The sequence below is a fragment of the Physella acuta genome, unplaced genomic scaffold, assembly GCF_028476545.2.
Source record: "Physella acuta isolate Inbredline_101_S28 unplaced genomic scaffold, ASM2847654v3 ptg000131l, whole genome shotgun sequence".
In the NCBI taxonomy this organism is placed as follows: domain Eukaryota; kingdom Metazoa; phylum Mollusca; class Gastropoda; family Physidae; genus Physella; species Physella acuta.
Window position 1 is genome coordinate 840,868 of NW_026731650.1, and position 20,494 is coordinate 861,361.

The 20,494-nt window shown below is 43.9% G+C and overlaps 1 protein-coding gene across 1 annotated transcript; it reads right to left on the reverse strand.

Moving 5' to 3' along the window:
- Window positions 1–213: 213 nt before the first annotated feature.
- Window positions 214–19,978, reverse strand: LOC131935066 (potassium channel subfamily T member 1). Its single transcript, XM_059291352.1, has 29 exons — window positions 19,108–19,978; window positions 17,798–17,866; window positions 17,037–17,116; window positions 16,607–16,703; window positions 16,165–16,251; window positions 15,469–15,577; window positions 15,224–15,298; window positions 14,635–14,721; window positions 14,329–14,432; window positions 13,116–13,302; window positions 12,655–12,810; window positions 11,686–11,886; window positions 10,865–10,973; window positions 10,540–10,648; window positions 10,246–10,395; window positions 9,510–9,597; window positions 8,398–8,491; window positions 7,595–8,029; window positions 7,269–7,329; window positions 6,967–7,072; window positions 5,612–5,784; window positions 3,156–3,227; window positions 2,652–2,789; window positions 2,236–2,329; window positions 1,660–1,851; window positions 1,292–1,468; window positions 433–1,013; window positions 328–341; window positions 214–236 (listed from the first exon to the last, which is right to left on the reverse strand). Exons 1-29 carry the CDS (start codon window positions 19,299–19,301, stop codon window positions 214–216), a joined length of 4,062 nt encoding a protein of 1,353 aa, XP_059147335.1. The 5' UTR covers window positions 19,302–19,978.
- Window positions 19,979–20,494: the final 516 nt, after the last annotated feature.

A 20,494-nucleotide genomic window follows, 5' to 3' on the forward strand; every position in this document is an offset into this window, starting at 1 on the left:
GGATTCTGTAAGGAAAAGGGTGGATGATGTAACGAAGAGGGTGGATTCTGTAACGAAGAGGGTGGATTCTGTAACGAAGAGGGTGGATTCTGTAACGAAGAGGGTGGATTCTGTAACGAAGAGGGTGGATTCTGTAAGGAAAAGGGTGGATTATGTAAATAAGAGGGTGGATTCTGTAACGAAGAGGGTGGATTCTGTAACGAAGAGGGTGGATTATGTAACGAAGAGGATGGATTCTGTAAGGAAGAGGGTGGATTCTGTAAGGAAGAGGGTGGATTATGTAACGAAGAGGATGGATTCTGTAAGGAAGAGGGTGGATTCTGTAACGAAGAGGGTGGATTCTGTAACGAAGAGGGTGGATTCTGTAAATAAGAGGGTGGATTCTGTAACGAAGAGGGTGGATTCTGTAACGAAGAGGGTGGATTCTGTAACGAAGAGGGTGGATTCTGTAACGAAGAGGATGGATTCTGTAACGAAGAGGGTGGATTCTGTAACGAAGAGGATGGATTCTGTAACGAAGAGGGTGGATTCTGTAAGGAAGAGGGTGGATTCTGTAACGAAGAGGGTGGATTCTGTAACGAAGAGGATGGATTCTGTAAGGAAGAGGGTGGATTCTGTAAGAAAGAGGGTGGATTCTGTAACGAAGAGGGTGGATTCTGTAACGAAGAAGGTGGATTCTGTAACGAAGAAGGTGGATTCTGTAAGGAAGAGGGTGGATTCTGTAACGAAGAGGGTGGATTCTGTAAGGAAGAGGGTGGATTCTGTAACGAAGAGGGTGGATTCTGTAACGAAGAGGGTGGATTCTGTAACGAAGAAGGTGGATTCTGTAACGAAGAGGGTGGATTATGTAACGAAGAGGATGGATTCTGTAACGAAGAGGGTGGATTCTGTAACGAAGAGGATGGATTCTGTAACGAAGAGGATGGATTCTGTAACGAAGAGGGTGGATTCTGTAACGAAGAGGGTGGATTCTGTAAGGAAGAGGGTGGATTCTGTAAGGAAGAGGGTGGATTCTGTAACAAATGTGTTCATCATTTGGTTATTAATGTGATGAATGATATTAGAAACATGGCTAGAAAAAATGATCTCGCTTTTTGTCTTCCGTGTGACGGACGTTTTTGGTAGTTGCTCCGAACTGATAGATAGTCCTCAATGGCAGATAGTCCTAATTGGTATATGCTCCTAACTTATAGATAGTCCTAACTGATAGATAGTCCTAACTGATAGATAGTCCTAATTTGTTTTCTTTAGTATCATCCTTCTAAGTAGTCTTGGTGGCTGAAATACTGACCTTGGTTGTATTTTTGTGCACTGCCGTTGATTGTGTTTTTTGTTTTCCTTGGTTAGCCGACGGTGGGGACTCTGTTCTATATATAGCAAAGGGGATTTCCCCTGTCGTGGCGCTGAGAACGTCATAGAGGTTGCCATAGCAGCGGAAGTTCTTGAGAGTTGATTTCTTGATGCGGATCTGAAGCAAAGTGAAGCAACATGAATAAATGGCGTAATATTAACTGTCGTTAAACGACCGAAGTTTTTAACAAAACCAATACTCATACGATGGCTAAAGTCGCCTCTATAACTGATAGGCCTACCTAAACATTGTATAATTTAACTCTACCACCAACATTAAAATGAAATAGACCAATAGCACATCCTTACGCTGGACACGTGACCGGAACCAGCCTGTCCGTCCACCCCCAGCAACAGCCTGACGAAACTGATGATGTAGCCTTTGGTGAACGTCTGGTACAGCAGCGTGTCTAACATGCTGGCTGAAAACACGTGACCGGAAGCAAACGACTGGCGGAAGATCTCACCCATGCTGGAGTGGGCGTGGTAGCCACACTTCTGCTGGTAAGGAAACAGGTGGGTTCTACATTTGCACTTGTTATTTTATTCATAGTTATTGATTATGTTTTTGATAAAAGACTACTGTTTATGCTTTTGTCACCGTTAAAAAAATAAAGTTTTATAACTTTTATTACTATTGTTGTTGTTACAATCCTTATTACTGTTGGTATTGTTGTTATTCCTGTTGGTATTGTTGTTATTACTGTTGGTATTGTTGTTATTACTGTTGGTATTGTTGTTATTACTGTTGGTATTGTTGTTATTACTGTTGGTATTGTTGTTATTACTGTTGGTATTGTTGTTATTACTGTTGGTATTGTTGTTATTACTGTTGGTATTGTTGTTATTACTGTTGGTATTGTTGTTGTTCCTGTTTCAACCTACCAGCCTCTGGTCGCCTCTGTGTGCTGAGAACTTCATGAATCTCATGTTGGAAGTCTGGCTGAGTTCTGTGAGAACCGACACATTGGGGAACACCCTGAAAGAAGACACACAGTTTATTAAATAGGACACACATACACACTGGGGAACACCCTGAAAGTGGACACACAGTCTGTTAAGTAGGATACCATGAAACAGGACACACAGTCTGTTAAATAGGACACCCTGAAACAGGATATACAATCTGTTAACTAGGACACACCGACACACTAGGAAAACCATGAAACAGGACAATCAACCCATTCAATAGGACACACCAGATACGGTGTAGACTTCCTTAGATCACCGAACTATTTTCATTTAAAAACATCTAACTTTAAATCGTCTGGAGCTTTACTATGACGTAACATAACCTTGACCTTTTGATCGTCTGCACAGCTACAATGGTCTCCGAGTCCTCCATGAACTCCTCGCCGTCGTAGTTGGAGTCTGGGCGACGGTTGGTGACCACCAGGTGACTCGCTTGGTTGATTCCTGCCAGCAGCAGGTCGTCCACGCTGGAAGTAAACAGAATCAAAGTTCTAGACTTGACGCATGCGTACACAATGGCGAAACATCTCGCCTCTAAGAACTAATGATGGAATCAAAGTTCCAGACTTGGCGCATGCGTACAAGAAGGTGAAACATCTCGCCTCTAAGAACACATGACGGAATCAAAGTTCTAGACTTGACGCAAGCGTACATGAATTTGCTTTAGAATTTGGTATATCACGTGACTAAGCTTTGCACATGCCAGATACACACTAAATTGGTCAGACTGTATCCAGTTAGCACGTGTGTACAGTGTTACGTGAATCACATAAATCACAACCCTGACCGTACGAGATTATAAAGTTACGTGGATCCGTGTGGGTGGTGTTTACCTCCAGATGGTGCCGATCATGAAGTAGACGAGTGGAAATCTGGCAATCGTGTCCAGGAACAGGTCGTCTGGTCTAAAAAGGGAAGAATTAAAAAACTGAATTGGAAGAAGCAACAAGGAAACAACGATTGTGTCTAAATAGCACGGAATCATTTTCTTGGGAGAAACTGTCTACAATATACACATTAGTGATGTAGCTCCCCTTTCCGGCGTACCTCACTGATTGAGATTGAAATAGGTTAAATTACTAAATTGGAAATAGGTTAATTTAAAATTTAGTGCAATAGTCTACTAATATATATATATATATATATATATATATATATATATATATATTCCTGTTTACGCTACTGGTATCACTAAATTCTTCTGACGTTGTATCTTTACGATTAGGGCCTTACTGTGTACGATTAGGGCCTTACTGTGTCTACAAGACAATGGGGCTGATGTTGTGTACGATTAGGGCATTACTGTGTACGATTAGGGCCTTACTGTGTACGATTAGGGCCTTACTGTGTACGATTAGAGCCTTACTGTGTACGATTAGGACCTTACTGTGTACGATTAGGGCCTTACTGTGTCTCCAGTAGCAAGACAATGGGGCTGATGTTGTGTACGATTAGGGCCTTACTGTGTACGATTAGGGCCTTACTGTGTACGATTAGGGCCTTACTGTGTATGATTAGGGCCTTACTGTGTCTCCAATAACAAGACAATGGGACTGATGTTGTGTACGATTAGGGCCTTACTGTGTACGATTAGGACCTTACTGTGTACGATTAGGGCCTTACTGTGTCTCCAATAACAAGACAATGGGGCTGATGTTGTGTACGATTAGGGCCTTACTGTGTACGATTAGGGCCTTACTGTGTACGATTAGGGCCTTACTGTGTACGATTAGGGCCTTACTGTGTACGATTAGGGCCTTACTGTGTCTCCAATAACAAGACAATGGGGCTGATGTTGTGTACGATTAGGGCCTTACTGTGTCTACAAGACAATGGGGCTGATGTTGTGTACGATTAGGGCCTTACTGTGTACGATTAGGACCTTACTGTGTACGATTAGGGCCTTACTGTGTACGATTAGGACCTTACTGTGTACGATTAGGGCCTTACTGTGTACGATTAGGGCCTTACTGTGTACGATTAGGGCCTTACTGTGTACGATTAGGGCCTTATTGTGTACGATTAGGGCCTTACTGTGTACGATTAGGGCCTTACTGTGTACGATTAGGGCCTTACTGTGTCTCCAATAACAAGACAATGGGGCTGATGTTGTGTACGATTAGGGCCTTACTGTGTACGATTAGGGCCTTACTGTGTACGATTAGGGCCTTACTGTGTACGATTAGGGCCTTACTGTGTACGATTAGGGCCTTACTGTGTACGATTAGAGCCTTACTGTGTACGATTAGGACCTTACTGTGTACGATTAGGGCCTTACTGTGTCTCCAGTAGCAAGACAATGGGGCTGATGTTGTGTACGATTAGGGCCTTACTGTGTACGATTAGGGCCTTACTGTGTACGATTAGGGCCTTACTGTGTATGATTAGGGCCTTACTGTGTCTCCAATAACAAGACAATGGGACTGATGTTGTGTACGATTAGGGCCTTACTGTGTACGATTAGGACCTTACTGTGTACGATTAGGGCCTTACTGTGTCTCCAATAACAAGACAATGGGGCTGATGTTGTGTACGATTAGGGCCTTACTGTGTCTACAAGACAATGGGGCTGATGTTGTGTACGATTAGGGCCTTACTGTGTACGATTAGGACCTTACTGTGTACGATTAGGGCCTTACTGTGTACGATTAGGACCTTACTGTGTACGATTAGGGCCTTACTGTGTACGATTAGGGCCTTACTGTGTACGATTAGGGCCTTACTGTGTACGATTAGGGCCTTATTGTGTACGATTAGGGCCTTACTGTGTACGATTAGGGCCTTACTGTGTACGATTAGGGCCTTACTGTGTCTCCAATAACAAGACAATGGGGCTGATGTTGTGTACGATTAGGGCCTTACTGTGTACGATTAGGGCCTTACTGTGTACGATTAGGGCCTTACTGTGTACGATTAGGGCCTTACTGTGTACGATTAGGGCCTTACTGTGTACGATTAGGGCCTTACTGTGTACGATTAGGGCCTTACTGTGTCTACAAGACAATGGGGCTGATGTTGTGTACGATTAGGGCCTTACTGTGTACGATTAGGGCCTTACTGTGTACGATTAGGGCCTTACTGTGTACGATTAGGGCCTTACTGTGTACGATTAGGGCCTTACTGTGTACGATTAGGGCCTTACTGTGTACGATTAGGGCCTTACTGTGTACGATTAGGGCCTTACTGTGTACGATTAGGGCCTTACTGTGTACGATTAGGGCCTTACTGTGTACGATTAGGGCCTTACTGTGTACGATTAGGACCTTACTGTGTACGATTAGGACCTTACTGTGTCTCCAATAGCAAGACAATTGGGCTGATGTTGTGTACGCCTATGTACGAGGACCGGAGGGGGACGACGAAGTTGAGGATGCCGCTGCTTGCCTGCTCTGCCATCAGGATGATCAGCTGGTTCCTCCATCTGTCCTCGTTGGCGTTCTTGTAGGGGCAGTGCTCACAGCTCTGTGGGGGTACAAGCGACAGCATTATAGGGGCAAAGGTCATAGGTCTGTGGGGGTACAAGCGACAACATTGTAGGGGCACAGGTCTGGGGGAGGGGTCAGTGGTCACAGCTCTGTGGGGGTACAAGCGACAGGACTGTAGGGGCAAAGGTCATAGGTCTGTGGGGGGGTAGTGGTCACAGGTCTGTGGGGGTACAAGCGACAGGACTGTAGGGGCAAAGGTCATAGGTCTGTGGGGGGGTAGTGGTCACAGGTCTGTGGGGGTACAAGCGACAGGACTGTAGGGGCAAAGGTCATAGGTCTGTGGGGGGGTAGTGGTCACAGGTCTGTGGGGGTACAAGCGACAGGACTGTAGGGGCAAAGGTCATAGGTCTGTGGGGGGTAGTGGTCACAGGTCTGTGGGGGTACAAGCGACAGGACTGTAGGGGCAAAGGTCATAGGTCTGTGGGGGGGGGGGGCAGTGCTCACAGCTCTGTGGGGATACACGCGACAGGACTGTAGGGGCAAAGGTCACAGGTCTGTGTGGGTACAAGCGATAGGACTGTAGGGGCAAAGGTCACAGGTCTGTGTGTGTGTGTGGGGGGGGGGGGGGGTTACAAGCGACAACATTGTAGGGACACAGGTCTGTTGGGGGGGGGAGTGTTCATAGGTCTGTGGGGCACAGAAGCAGCACATATTTTGTCTAGATTTCTTTAATGATGCCCCAAGATGTTTATTGCGATGTTGTTACATGAAACACATTTACTTCGTTCAACCTGATATGCCATTTCCCCGCGCATTTGGTTTCATCACATTGGAAATGTCTATCTTTAAACTTTAATGTTAAAGTAACCTAAATTCTGTTGAAAGTATCCCACTATTTACCTTTATTGTCGAGTAAACCCACTATTTACCTTTATTGTCGAGTAAACCCACTATTTACCTTTATTCTTTATTAAACCCACTATTTACCTTTATTGTTGAGTAAACCCACTATTTACCTTAATTGTTGAGTAAACCCACTATTTACCTTTATTGTCGAGTAAACCCACTATTTACCTTTATCCTTCAGTAAACCCACTATTTACCTTTATCCTTCAGTAAACCCACTATTTACCTTTATCCTTCAGTAAACCCACTATTTACCTTTATCCTTCAGTAAACCCACTATTTACCTTTATCCTTCAGTAAACCCACTATTTACCTTTCCCCACTCCAGACAACAGCGCTGTCTTGGTGCTGTTGTCACGTGACACAATGTCCGACCAAAACCAGACGACATCGTGATGGGCGGTGGTCCAGTGGTCAGTCTGTAGGAAATAGGAAACTCATCATAAGATTTGAACGTTGGAACACCCAATGATGTGTTGTTTTTTTTAATTGTATACTTTCTATTTAATTCGTCTACATTTTCCTCGTTTCACTTTTTTTAGGTAGACGCCTAAAAATAGCCCTTTACCAATGTAGGATGCAAAAAAAAAAAACATTTGACTTCAAATTACTCACCTCTGACCTTCAACGTCACAACTGTTCTGTAAAATGTGTCCATTTTCTCGTCCATAGTTTTCTACAAGAAAATATTTCATGAAATACATTCTCAGGGATTGAATGTTGAAAAAAACAACGCAAAGTTCACAACGTTATCCATTATCTCACAAGATGAAATTGAGATATTGACTGGTATAATTTAGTGTTTTGGTATGTATAGAGTTGAGTATTACAAACCAATACATACTAAACGTTAAGGTCAGTAGAGTTCTATCCCCCCCCCCTTCCCGGGGATCCCCCCACTGTCAGGCAGCGCCACTGAAAGAACTTTTAAAATGTTTTACCTTCTTCAGTTGATGTCGTCTGCTCCACCTGCGTGGTGTCACTGTGAACCTGCGACAGGCAGTCCTCGTCAGCCTCCCTACTTCCATCTCCACTCCCCTCCTCACTCCCCTCCCCACTCCCTTCTCCACTCCCCTCCCCACTCCCCTCCCTGCCGCTCCCATTATCCAACAGGGGAGCAGAGCTACCGCTGCTGGTTGATCGGTCGTATTTGGTCGAGTTCCTCATGCTGTCACCCCTATTGATGGCCGATTTGGGCGTGAACTCGAGGTTGTTCAATAGGACATCATCGTCGCCTCGGACGAGTCTATTGGCATTGTTGGTGGGGCAGGGTATGGTGCTCAGGAGATCAGAGAGTGTGGTCAAGACTCCTGGGTCGTGTTTAGGTTCAGCGAGTGATGTCTCAGCTTTGGTGGTGTTTCTCTGTGATGGTTGACCTGTGACCCGTTTACAAGATATTTACATCTATTTATAGACATGGAAAACTAACATTGCTAAAGTCTATTTATAATGTATATCATTACCAATGTCATTTTCAGTATTATGTAGAGTTTTATTGCAAGAGATATCAGCTAGTAAATATACATTTATTCAGTCAGATCCTGATGCTTATATAAAAAGCTGATTAAAAATAAATAATCAAGTTAAAATTTTAGTTCGGGGCTGAGGAATTATGGCCTCGACACGTCGTTTAAGTTAACGTTAATGACATGTTGGACTCTCGTACGTCCAACAGACGAGCAGAGAGCAGAATTCAAGCACGCTACAGCTCTAAAGTAGGTGAGAAGCTAAACATGATTCTAACCTGTGTTTGAATAGAGAGAACTCTTGGCAGAATCTGCAGGAATTTTAGAGTACTCTTCCCTTGTCACACTCACGTAGAAGCACACGTCAGAACCCTGGGTAGAGTAGTTTAAATAGGGCTAGTCACACACCATAGTATGTAGAGGTGGTTTAAATAGGGCTAGTCACACACGATGGTATGTAGAGGTAGTTTGAATAGGGCTAGTCACACACGATGGTATGTAGAGGTGGTTTAAATAGGGCTAGTCACACACCATAGTATGTAGAGGTGGTTTAAAAAGGGCTAATCACACACCACAGTATGTAGAGGTGGTTTAATAAGAGCTAATCACACACCACACTATGTAGAGGTGGTTTAATAAGAGCTAATCACACACCACAGTGTGTAGAGGTGGTTTAATAGGGCTAATCACACACCACAGTGTGTAGAGGTGGTTTAATAGGGCTAATCACACACGTATAGATGGTTTGTTCCTCTAGCCTGTAGTGTGGGCCAGGATTAAGCCTACCTTTAGCCTGTAGCGTGGGCCAGGATTAAGCCTACCTTTAGCCTGTAGTGTTAGCCAGGATTAAGCCTACCTTTAGCCTGTAGTGTGGGCCTGGATTAAGCCAGGATTAAGCCTACCTTTAGCCTGTAGCGTGAGCCTGGATTAAGCCTACCTTTTGCCTGTAGTGTGGGCCTGGATTAAGCCTACCTTTAGCCTGTAGTGTGGGCCAGGATTAAGCCAGGATTAAGCCTACCTTTAGCCTGTAGTGTGTGCCAGGATTAAGCTTACCTTTAGCCTGTAGTGTGGGCCTGGATTAAGCCTACCTTTAGCCTGTAGTGTGGGCCTGGATTAAGCCTACCTTTAGCCTGTAGTGTGGGCCAGGATTAAGCCAGGATTAAGCCTACCTTTAGCCTGTAGTGTGGGCCAGGATTAAGCCTACCTTTAGCCTGTAGTGTGGGCCTGGATTAAGCCTACCTTTAGCCTGTAGTGTGGGCCTGGATTAAGCCTACCTTTAGCCTGTAGTGTGGGCCAGGATTAAGCCAGGATTAAGCCTACCTTTAGCCTGTAGTGTGTGCCAGGATTAAGCTTACCTTTAGCCTGTAGTGTGGGCCTGGATTAAGCCTACCTTTAGCCTGTAGTGTGGGCCAGGATTAAGTTGTAGTCTGGGATGAGCTGACTCTGTATCCATAACAGCCAACAAGGCTACCCCGAACCTTGAGACAGAAGTAGACTAGTTGGTCTTCTCAGCCGTTTACATTGATCATTTCCTAGATAATCTACCTAGTCGATTCTGAGAACATTCACTTATTCTATAACCACAATTCCTATCGGTGTATGTAAATAATCAGCCTATATGATACTTGTTAATGTTTTGTTCTATTAAAAAAATTAGCATCCTGATGTCGTTACGTCAGAGGCGTAGCGACCCTTCCCGGCGTCCGGGGACAACCCCCCCCCCCACCCTCAAACTTTCGATTTGTACACCCCCTCAAACTTTCAATTTGTTTTTCCAACCCATTTTGGCGCCCCCTAAGGCGCCCGGGGACATATGCCCCCCACCGCCCCCCCCCCCCCCTTACTACGCCTCTGGGTTACGTATACATATGCGGTCACCCAAAAACACGGAATATTGAACTGTATCAACAACCTGGTGCATAAGACCTACAAGCCCTAAGGTCATGGCCAGTCACATCATAGGTCCAGCCACTCTCCCACACCTAATCTAGCCTCCCTCCTACCCTCATCCAGCCCCCCCCCCCCCCTTTACTCTCATCTAGCCTCCCGAAGAGATGACTGAGAACTCTAGAGTGATCTCCGCTACGAAAAACTCCTGAGGGCGCCCAACTTAACAGTGTATCTACCTGCTATGTGCATCAGCCGAGGCCCTGGGGAAGGCCTCCCCCTCGTACCGCCCAAAGAAGACGCTCTTGTGAAGCTGGATGTGGTAGATCTCGTTCTGCGCATGCGCGCCGTAGACTTGCTGCCACTGGTCACATGACGAGAGGTTTTGTCTAGAGAGAAAAAACATTGACACGCGTAAACAAAAATAGTTGATCACGTGAGACATGTAATGCTGGACTTGGGCCAGTAATTTAACAAAGTAAGAAGTATGAGGTAACCGAGTAAGGCGGATCATAGACAGACACAAAGCTTACTGCTGTGTTTGGGAGTGGACCAGGAGAGAGACGAGGGTGGACAGCCCGGGGTACAGGCAGTTGTTGGCCAGCAGGGCGTAGCTGAACTCGTCCTCACACACCACGTGATCTGTGGACAAGGTTGGGGGGGGGGGGGGTGGGGGTGGTAGTACAAATAAAAACTTTTTTCAACTGAAAATGTTAAATAATATTAAAAACCAGTATTACGATTTATTTGAAATTTATACGTGAAAAAAACTTTTGGTGTCTTGTTAGCCATCAATTTTTATTGTTATAGTTTCTGAACTCTACAAATAAAGTATTGGACCAAGGGAGGGGAACTAACCGGCAAACTTGAGGTGAATCTTGTTGGCAGCGTGGAACAGGTAGACGTACTGCTTGCAGCTGGGGGCAAAGTCCTTGACAGCCCAGGACCTCATGATGGTGTGACGGTCCTACACGAAACCAAGTCAAAGGTTAGGTCAGGTTTGTATCGTTACAACTGGTGATATGTGATGGTATGTGTGTTGCCCAATGAGAGGACATACAAGTCCTAACAATGAGAGGACTTAATGTCCTGACAATGAGAGGACTTAATGTCCTGACAATGAGAGGACTTAATGTCCTGACAATGAGAGGACTTAATGTCCTGACAATGAGAGGACTTAATGTCCTGACAATGAGAGGACTTAATGTCCTGACAATGAGAGGACTTAATGTCCTGACAATGAGAGGACTTAATGTCCTGACAATGAGAGGACTTAATGTCCTGACAATGAGAGGACTTAATGTCCTGACAATGAGAGGACTTAATGTCCTGACAATGAGAGGACTTAATGTCCTGACAATGAGAGGACTTAATGTCCTGACAATGAGAGGACTTAATGTCCTGACAATGAGAGGACTTAATGTCCTGACAATGAGAGGACTTAATGTCCTGACAATGAGAGGACTTAATGTCCTGACAATGAGAGGACTTAATGTCCTGACAATGAGAGGACTTAATGTCCTGACAATGAGAGGACTTAATGTCCTGACAATGAGAGGACTTAATGTCCTGACAATGAGAGGACTTAATGTCCTGACAATGAGAGGACTTAATGTCCTGACATTGAGAGGACTTAATGTCCTGACATTGAGAGGACATACAGTGAAAGGACTACTCACCGCCTGCAGCTTGTCCAGGGTAGGACGAGTGGCCAGAAAAAAACAGGCGTACGCGTCCTGAGCGCGGCACCGCATGAGGTCAGTGTCCTTCAGGGCTGAGCCCTTGATGTACAGGACCCGTCGGGACCATTTCGGGTCCTTCAGGACCACCTGCTTCCTGCTGTCCAGTTCTTTCGGGCACAGAAGTATCACTGACCGGTCCTGTAAAGATGATCATCAAAATAATAGGTGAGTTGAGGATATTTTTTATAGGATTTCCGCCACCAGGCAAATGCCATTTTGTTATTGTTTCACATTATAGTATTTACCACGCAAACACCAACACAAAAGATGACAACAGAAATCTGTTTTTAAAATACCCACAACGAAATATACGCCAACAAAATAATGCACCAACAAAAGTATTCCAATAAATTGTTCCCCTCCTCCAAATATACACAACAAAACATTACACCAACAAAAATCATACTTCAAGTGTGCAACAGTGTTTCCGACAGTGGAACGGAAAACTGCGCGAACAGAAAAATGCGCCAACACAAATGCATGATACTAATACACTTTCTTTTGATCATATTCCGCGAGAAAATGCTTTATTGTGCTACGATTGTCATTTAAATTACTGGTTTTAAAACTTCCCTTGCGCACTTTTTGTGAGCGGTTGTTTTTGTTTTTGCGCGGTTTTCCGTAGCGCATGACCAATGGCTGGCAGAGATATGACCCCACTGATTTAAATGTTTGCGCTCGTGACGTAAGCTGACGGATAAAATGTATTCACCTCAAGTTTCGGGTTGGACAAAATTTATTCACCTCAAGTTTCGGGTTGGACAAAATTTATTCACCTCAAGTTTCGGGTTGGCGTAAAATTTATTCACCTCAAGTTTCGGGTTGGACAACATTTATTCACCTCAAGTTTCGGGTTGGCGTAAAATTTATTCACCTCAAGTTTCGGGTTGGACAACATTTATTCACCTCAAGTTTCGGGTTGGCGTAAAATTCGTTGAGGAAGTCCATCAAACTGTCCTGCGTTAGCGCCGTGCTGCAGACGATCACGTGATTGTTTGACCTCTGACTGTACTCACCCCCAGCATTGGCACGCTCCAGGTAGGTAGAGATCAGTCCTTGGATCTGGTGGAGCAGAGTTTGTCTAAGGCTCATTTAGTGCATGGCATACATCTTTAAACTTTAACCCTAATCCTTACATAATCAAACTTAAACCTTACCTGCCTAGACCTAACCCTTACCTGCCTAGACCTAACCCTTACCTGTCTAGACCTAACCCATACCTGTCTAGACTTAACCCTTACCTGTCTAGACCTAACCCTTACCTGACTAGACCTAATCCTTACCTGACAAGACCTAACCCTTACCTGACAAGACCTAACCCTTACCTGTCTAGACCTAACCCTTACCTGTCTAGACCTAACCCTTACCTGACTGGGCAGCGTAGCGAAGGCCAGAGCTATGGCGAGTATCATGAAGAGACGACCGAGCCAGGTGTCCGGCGAATAGTCGCCATATCCTACAGTGGAGAAGGTGACCACGACGAAGTAGAGCGACTGGAAGAGGTCGAGCTGGAGCTCTGGGCTGCCCCGCTGGATGTGTTGGATGGTGCAGACCCTGGGGGGAGGGTTTTAGACTACAGGGGGTGGGGACAAGTGTACATGGAACATTGGGGACAAGTGTACATGGAACATTGGGGACAAGTGTACATGGGACATTGGGGAGATGGTTTTAGACTACAGGGGGTGGGGGACAAGTGTACATGGGACATTGGGGGGATGGTTTTAGACTGGTGGAGGTGGGGACAAGTGTACATGGAACATTGGGGAGGTGGTTTTAGACTGGTGGAGGTGGGGACAAGTGTACATGGAACATTGGGGAGGTGGTTTTAGACTGGTGGAGGTGGGGACAAGTGTACATGGGACATTGGGAAGATGGTTTTAGACTGGTGGAGGTGGGGACAAGTGTACATGGAACATTGGGGAGGTGGTTTTAGACTGGTGGAGGTGGGGACAAGTGTACATGGAACATTGGGGAGGTGGTTTTAGACTGGTGGAGGTGGGGACAAGTGTACATGGGACATTGGGGGATGGTTTTAAAACGGTCGCTACTATCTTCTACATCAGGAGATTGAGACAGAGGCGTAGCGACCCTTCCCGGGGACAAACTTTTCGATTTGCACCCCCTCAAGATTTCGATTTGCACCCCCCCCCCCCTCAAGATTTTGATTTGCATCCCCCCCCTCTCAAACTTTCGATTTGCACCCCCTCAACCTTTCAATTTATTTTTCCAACCCATTTTGGCGCCCCTAAGGGTCGGCGCCCGGGGACATATGTCCCGTACCCCCGCCCCCCCCCCCTCGCTACGCTACTGGATTGAGACAAGTGTAGATGGGACATTGGTTTATTCAAGCCACTTAAGTACGTTGTTTACGCTACTGATGAGTTGCGAGGGTCGTGTGGTAGAACATATAATAAGCCCCAAGCTCAGCCCATGGTCAAGTCTGGGTCCACAAGTGGAGCCTTGGTCAAAGAGTCAATTCTAGAATTGTCACAGAAACGAATTAGCTCTGCTTCACATGCGATGCATTCTTTCAGATATCAGAAGGGTAGACTGCTATACTTGTGCTGGCCATTGACTTACGTGGTGAACAACAAGCAGGCGATGCTGACAAACAGGATGATCATCTGCTGCAGCAGTGTCACAGAGATGGTCTGGAACTTTTTCTTCGTCAGGTGGAGGTCGTTCTAGAGAGGGGATACAAACAAGTTTCAATCGACAACAAATCTAAACAGTATATGACGACCTTTTTATAAATGTTTTATATAGCAAACGTAACTATGTAGCTAAACGTAGACATTTTTAAAAACCAAACTGACACATTTTAACCATTCTGTAAACCCAACTCACAGACAGAATTTAAACTTACAGATTTGAACCCAAACTTACGTAGATTTTCTTCAGTGATCTAGCAACCAGCCAACAGTTGAGGTACACGGGGACAAACAAATCCTTCAACAAAAATGGCTGACACAGCTACAGAAAAAAAACCCAATTACATTCATTTGCAAAAAAGGTAACTAAACTGTGTTTGACATGTTTTTTTTCCTTCTAAATAACTACACGAACATTTAAATTTGGCTTAATATGGAAAGCTAGATCTAGAATCTAGATGAAAAAATATAATAATTTACTAGCGCATCATTTTACGGAACGGGCACATTCAAAAAATGAAATCTAAAATTTGTTAAAATAGATCTAGAAAAAGAATTTCACTATGCAATGCAGAAACGTTGCTTTATCAAAGATAATTTTCGAAAAAAAAAGTTTAATTTGCCATTGAAATTGTTGAAATGAACAATGAAACAGCATTTTTTGCCGAATGTTAACCCACCCCCGTGAATTAAGAGCGCCCGTATATTAGTATTTTCAAGTTTGCTATTTGTTTGCGATTTTTAAAATATTTTTATTAAGATGGACTTTTGAAAAGTTTAAGATGAGGGACATTTTTTAGTTGAAGTAGCCGGGCGTTGCTTACAGTGATCAAGATCGGCAGGGCGCAGACCAGCTCCAATAGAAAAGTCGAGGTTCTCAACTCCTCCATCCTGTGACCCTGTGTTCAATACATAAGTAATTCACATTTAAAACATTAGGCGTGGTGTTGCAGGGTTACATCTCACATCAACTTGCTACAACTAAAACACCAGGCCTTTAGCCAAAGGATAACGTCACGTGACGTATTATGTAATTCACCATGTGACATATTATGGAGTTTACTTTTACCTTCCTAGCAATGATGACCAACAGCAATGCCTTGGAAAGACAAACAAAAGCCAAGGAAACCTCAACGATCCAAATTGGCATACTGCGATTGACCCACAGCAACACATACCTGGCACACAGAAACAAAAATTTATTTATGAGTTTTTGTAGTTTAGTTTTTTTTAGCTTTCATCAATATATTTTAAATGACGTCAAAATAATGTGATACAATAAAACAAAACATCAACACCAAAACAAAAACAAAAACACCAACAGCACCATCTAACATGACCCCGTGGTCTAAAGGAACTACACAAACACCAACAGCAGCACACAGCATGAACTACAACAAGAGCACCAACATCACCACCTAACGTGTACCACAACAAAAACATCAACAGCAGCATGTAACGTGTACCACAACAAAAACACCAACAGCAGCACACAACGTGTACCACAACAAAAACACCAACAGCACCATATAACGTGTACCACAACAAAAACACCAACAGCAGCACACAACGTGTACCACAAGAAAAACACCAACAGCACCATATAACGTGTACCACAACAATAACACCAACAGCACCATATAACGTGTACCACAACAATAACACCAACAGCACCATATAACGTGTACCACAACAATAACACCAACAGCACCATATAACGTGTACCACAACAAAAACACCACCAGCAGCAACAGCGTGAACCAACCAGTTGATCTCATGCTGCTCAAACAGCTGATCCTTCTCGGAGACTGTTTCATTGGACACCGTCACCAGGCCGCAGGGGGAGCCGTAGCTGGGGGGGGGGGGGGGGGGGGGCAGAGATGTTACATTAGATGTGGTCAATAACTGGACATGAAACAAGTGTGGGCATGATAAATTACCACTTTGTTGTTAGGTGGTTATTTTACCACTTTTATTGGCATGTGGTTAACTGACCACTTTTGTTGGCATGTGGTTAACTTACCACATTACCACTTTTGTTGGCATGTGGTTAACTGACCACTTTTGTTGGCATGTGGTTAACTTACCACATTACTACTTTTGTTGGCAGGTGGTTAACTTACCACTTTTGTTGGCATGTGGTTAACTGACCACTTTTGTTGGCATGTGGCTAACTTACCACTTTTGTTGGCATGTGGTTAACTTACCACTCATACTCTGCCACAGAGTCCGTACAAGTTCTAGCCACATACACCACACACATCATCAGCCGGACGATCAGGTCAAAAAACGTGCAGCCCAGCCCTGGGGGGAGAGGAAATATTTCGGCGGTTTTTTTATTCGTTGTTAAATAAAATAAGTAAAGTATCTTTTTTCAGTACAGGCATTCGGCAGATGAAGTAGAGTTCAACTGTTTCTCTAACAAGGGTATATGAAGCGTTAGTGTGACCAACATTATGCCCAGCTGCCTTTATTGTCACGTGAGAGGTGCCCATCAGAGCAAGGCAGTCCGACTCAAGAATTTAGGTTTGAAAAGTTTATATTACGTCAGGTACAAATGACATTAGGGCCAAGAAGGTCAAGGACATAATATTATGCGTACGAAGGTCAAGGCTGAATGAATGGACAACAACTTACGGGTACTCGGGTTCCTGATGAAAAACCTGCGCAGCTTTCCTCTCAGTGACAGCTGGTGGGTTAAAAACTTGCTGGTCCGTCTGTCAGACAAGAGAGGGTTAAATTTGATGGAATATGACAGGCCAGATATTTGCTGGTGTGTGTGTGCGTGTCACATCAAGACGCTGAAATATTTGCTGGTGTGTGTGTGGGGGGGGGGGGGGTGTGTATCGCATCAAGACGCTGAAATATTCGGTGGTTTGTGTCGATCAGAAAATATATACTTTGACCTGTGTCCGCCTACCACCCTAGGAGTTTCAATACCCCCCCCCCCCCAAATATCAAGACCCCCGCCCCCTTCCCGGGGATGAAGTTTGATTTCTAAAAGAAAAGCTTAATTGTGTATGTCAGAACAAGACTTGACACTGTTTTACATTAATGTACGACGCCAAAAGACTGAACCAAATAGGCTCTCAACATTTGTATGTACCACGCCAAAAGACTGAACCAATAGACTCTCAACATTTGTATGTACCACGCCAAAAGACTGAACCAAATAGGCCCTCAACATTTGTTCCCCAAACAAGAAGAGCCCGCTACATCGCTTGTCATTTGCTCTAAAACAGTCTACCAGTTTTTAACTTATTTTTTTTTCTCGTGTAATTCTTGTGTCACGGATTTGTTAAAAGAAACAGTTTAACTTTCTCTTCTTAAAATTGAATTGCAGGCATTTCCATTTTCTTAGCGTATTAATACATTTCGATGACGTTGAAGCAACTTGCCTGTCGTCTGCATAAATCTGGGCTGGTCTTGTGGTCAGGTTGTTCCTTTCTTCAACAGACAAGCCATATCTGGGCACAGAAAAACAACAGCATAATTTTAGATGGTTGAAAAGGTGAAGGCTGGCAATGGTGATATCGCTGTCCCAACTATACATACTTACGTTCATATACGTATTTCCCGTTAGTAGTTGATAAACATGGGCAGGTGAAGTAGAGTTAACCTGTTTCTGTAACTTTTGGATAAGGAGGGGAATTGTGATCATTTCTCTAATGTATGTCAGATACCTTTAATTTCTCTAATGTAGGTCAGATACATTTAATTTCTCTAATGTAGGTCAGATACCCATATGAGCTGGATTGACTCGAGGATCCTAACTAGAGACATTCGGGCTACAAGTCGTAAGCTCTACCGCATGACCACACCACGCCGCCTCTCTATATTTAGAACGTGTTTAAAGTTTTCAAGTCAGAGGTAAAAAATGAGCTTTCTCGAGACGATTGTCAGTGGGGGAAGTGAGGGGGAGGGGTGAGCTAGACTCGACCTGAACTTTGATGCTGGCGCCCATAAGATATTCAAATTTTTCCACTTTGTTCATCTTGTATAATGAGATAGCGCAGGAAATATATGTGCATATGCAATTATTTAAATATCTATTGTTTCATGGCCTATAAGTGTCTATAAATCGCTCCGCCCTACGCTAGCGTATCATATCATTACGTCAACGTCTGTCAACGGTCTTAGCTATGGTGGTCAGTGGTGCCTAGCTACGATAATGCCCTAGCTACAATGGTGCCCTAGCTACGATGATTCCCTATATACGATGATGCCATAGATACTATGATGCCCTTGCATTTAGCTGCGATGGAGATGTTTAACCCTTATACAACCAGAAAAATATTCCTATGTTCAGTTAGAGCTACGTTAAAAACTAAATTAAAATTTGAAAGTTTTGTTTAGGTTTTAAATGCCAAGTTTACAGTTTAAAATTTTGGTTCAAGTCAAGTTAAACATTTTTGTTGTCTTACGGGATAGTGTGGTCGGCAGGGCCGGCGCTATCTATAAGGCGAACTAGGCGGTCACCTAGGGCGCCAAAATGGGTTAAAAAAACAAATCGAAAGTTTGAGGGGGGGGGGGGGGGTTCAAATTGAAAGTTTGTCCCCGGGGGCACGAACAAAATTCCGGGGGGGGGGGGGGCTTTAATAAGTTTTGCCTAAGGCGCTAAATAAGCTGGCGCCGGCACTGGTGGTTGGAGAGTTGAGCACATGACTGTAACTGAAACTCTTCGAGTTCTTAAGTCGACACGACTTACCCCAGCCCGACGGTGAAGACCTGCCTTGCCCTGAGGTCAAGGTCATCCCTCCACCGGTCCACGTAGTCCTCCTCATCTATCTCGTCGTTTTCAAAAATGTCCTGCATGACGGACATGTCCTGTGTGACGGACGTGTCCGGGGAGTTTGTGCTGGACATTTTCTCCGGTTCATCTTTTGAAATTTCGTCCGACATGTTTTTAAATGTTGTGACCAAATTCGTCAAATCTCGGTCGACGATCTTCAAATATCTGAATCTCTGGCTTACAGATGAGCAATTAATATCAGTCTCTAACGTGTACAACAGTGTCAAGTCACGATTTTAGTTTTCTTTTCTTCAAGATGTTTTCCTTCTGATCTAATTTCTTGTCCAAAAGTTTTCACAAAGCTATATCACATTAAAACTTGTGCTCATCAAATCTCTGCCAAAAGTTTTACAAGGCTATACCACATCAAAATTCTCATCAAATATCTGACAAAAGTTTTTACAAGGCTATACCACGTCAAAATTCTAGCACATCAAATCTCTGCCAAAAGTTTTTACAAGGCTATACCTCGTCAAAATTCTCATCAAATCTCTGACAAAAGTTTTTACAAAGCTATACCACGTCAAAATTCTAGCACATCAAATCTCTGCCAAAAGTTTTTACAAAGCTATACCACGTCGAAATTCTAGCACATCAAATCTCTGACTAAAGTTTTCACAAAGTCCAACAAGATCAAAACTTTTGCTCCTCAGATCTTTAGATACACCTGAACATGAGCACAATGTTGGAGATGGCCCTGGGATGGCCCTGTGATGGCCCTGTGATGGCCCTGTGATGGCCCTCAGACGTTAGAAAAGCAACCCATTGTCCTCTAGAAAAAAAGATACATCATTGTCCTCGAGAGTACTGGCTGACGTCCAAACATGCACTGACAAATTGAGTTGTGACTTTCTGATTTCCAGATCTTTCCAGATTTATAACTACACCAAAAAAAAAAAAAAAAAAAAAAAAAAAAACTAAAATTTACATATTTAGCCGTATTTTAGAATTTAGTATCGTCTTTTTAAAACTTTTTTTTTTACATAACGAAATCAGAAATATTTATTTGGAATAACGGTGGGAGGGGAGGGATTTTTTTTTTAAAGGGGTGGGGGGTGTAGGAGGGGGTTACCTGGATTAGGAGACCAAAATAAAATGTTAATTTTATTGTAGCTGAAGGGATTTGCGAATGTTTAAAACCCTAATTTCAATAACCAATGAGAATTGAGAGTCGGCAGGAAGTGGACCACGTGTTCAGCCATCGACGCCATTACCGCGGCCACTCCGCCAGATATGTATTTGGTTATGTAACTGGCACGGAATAACAACAATAGCTGTCAAGTCGTTTATGATTAGCTTATTG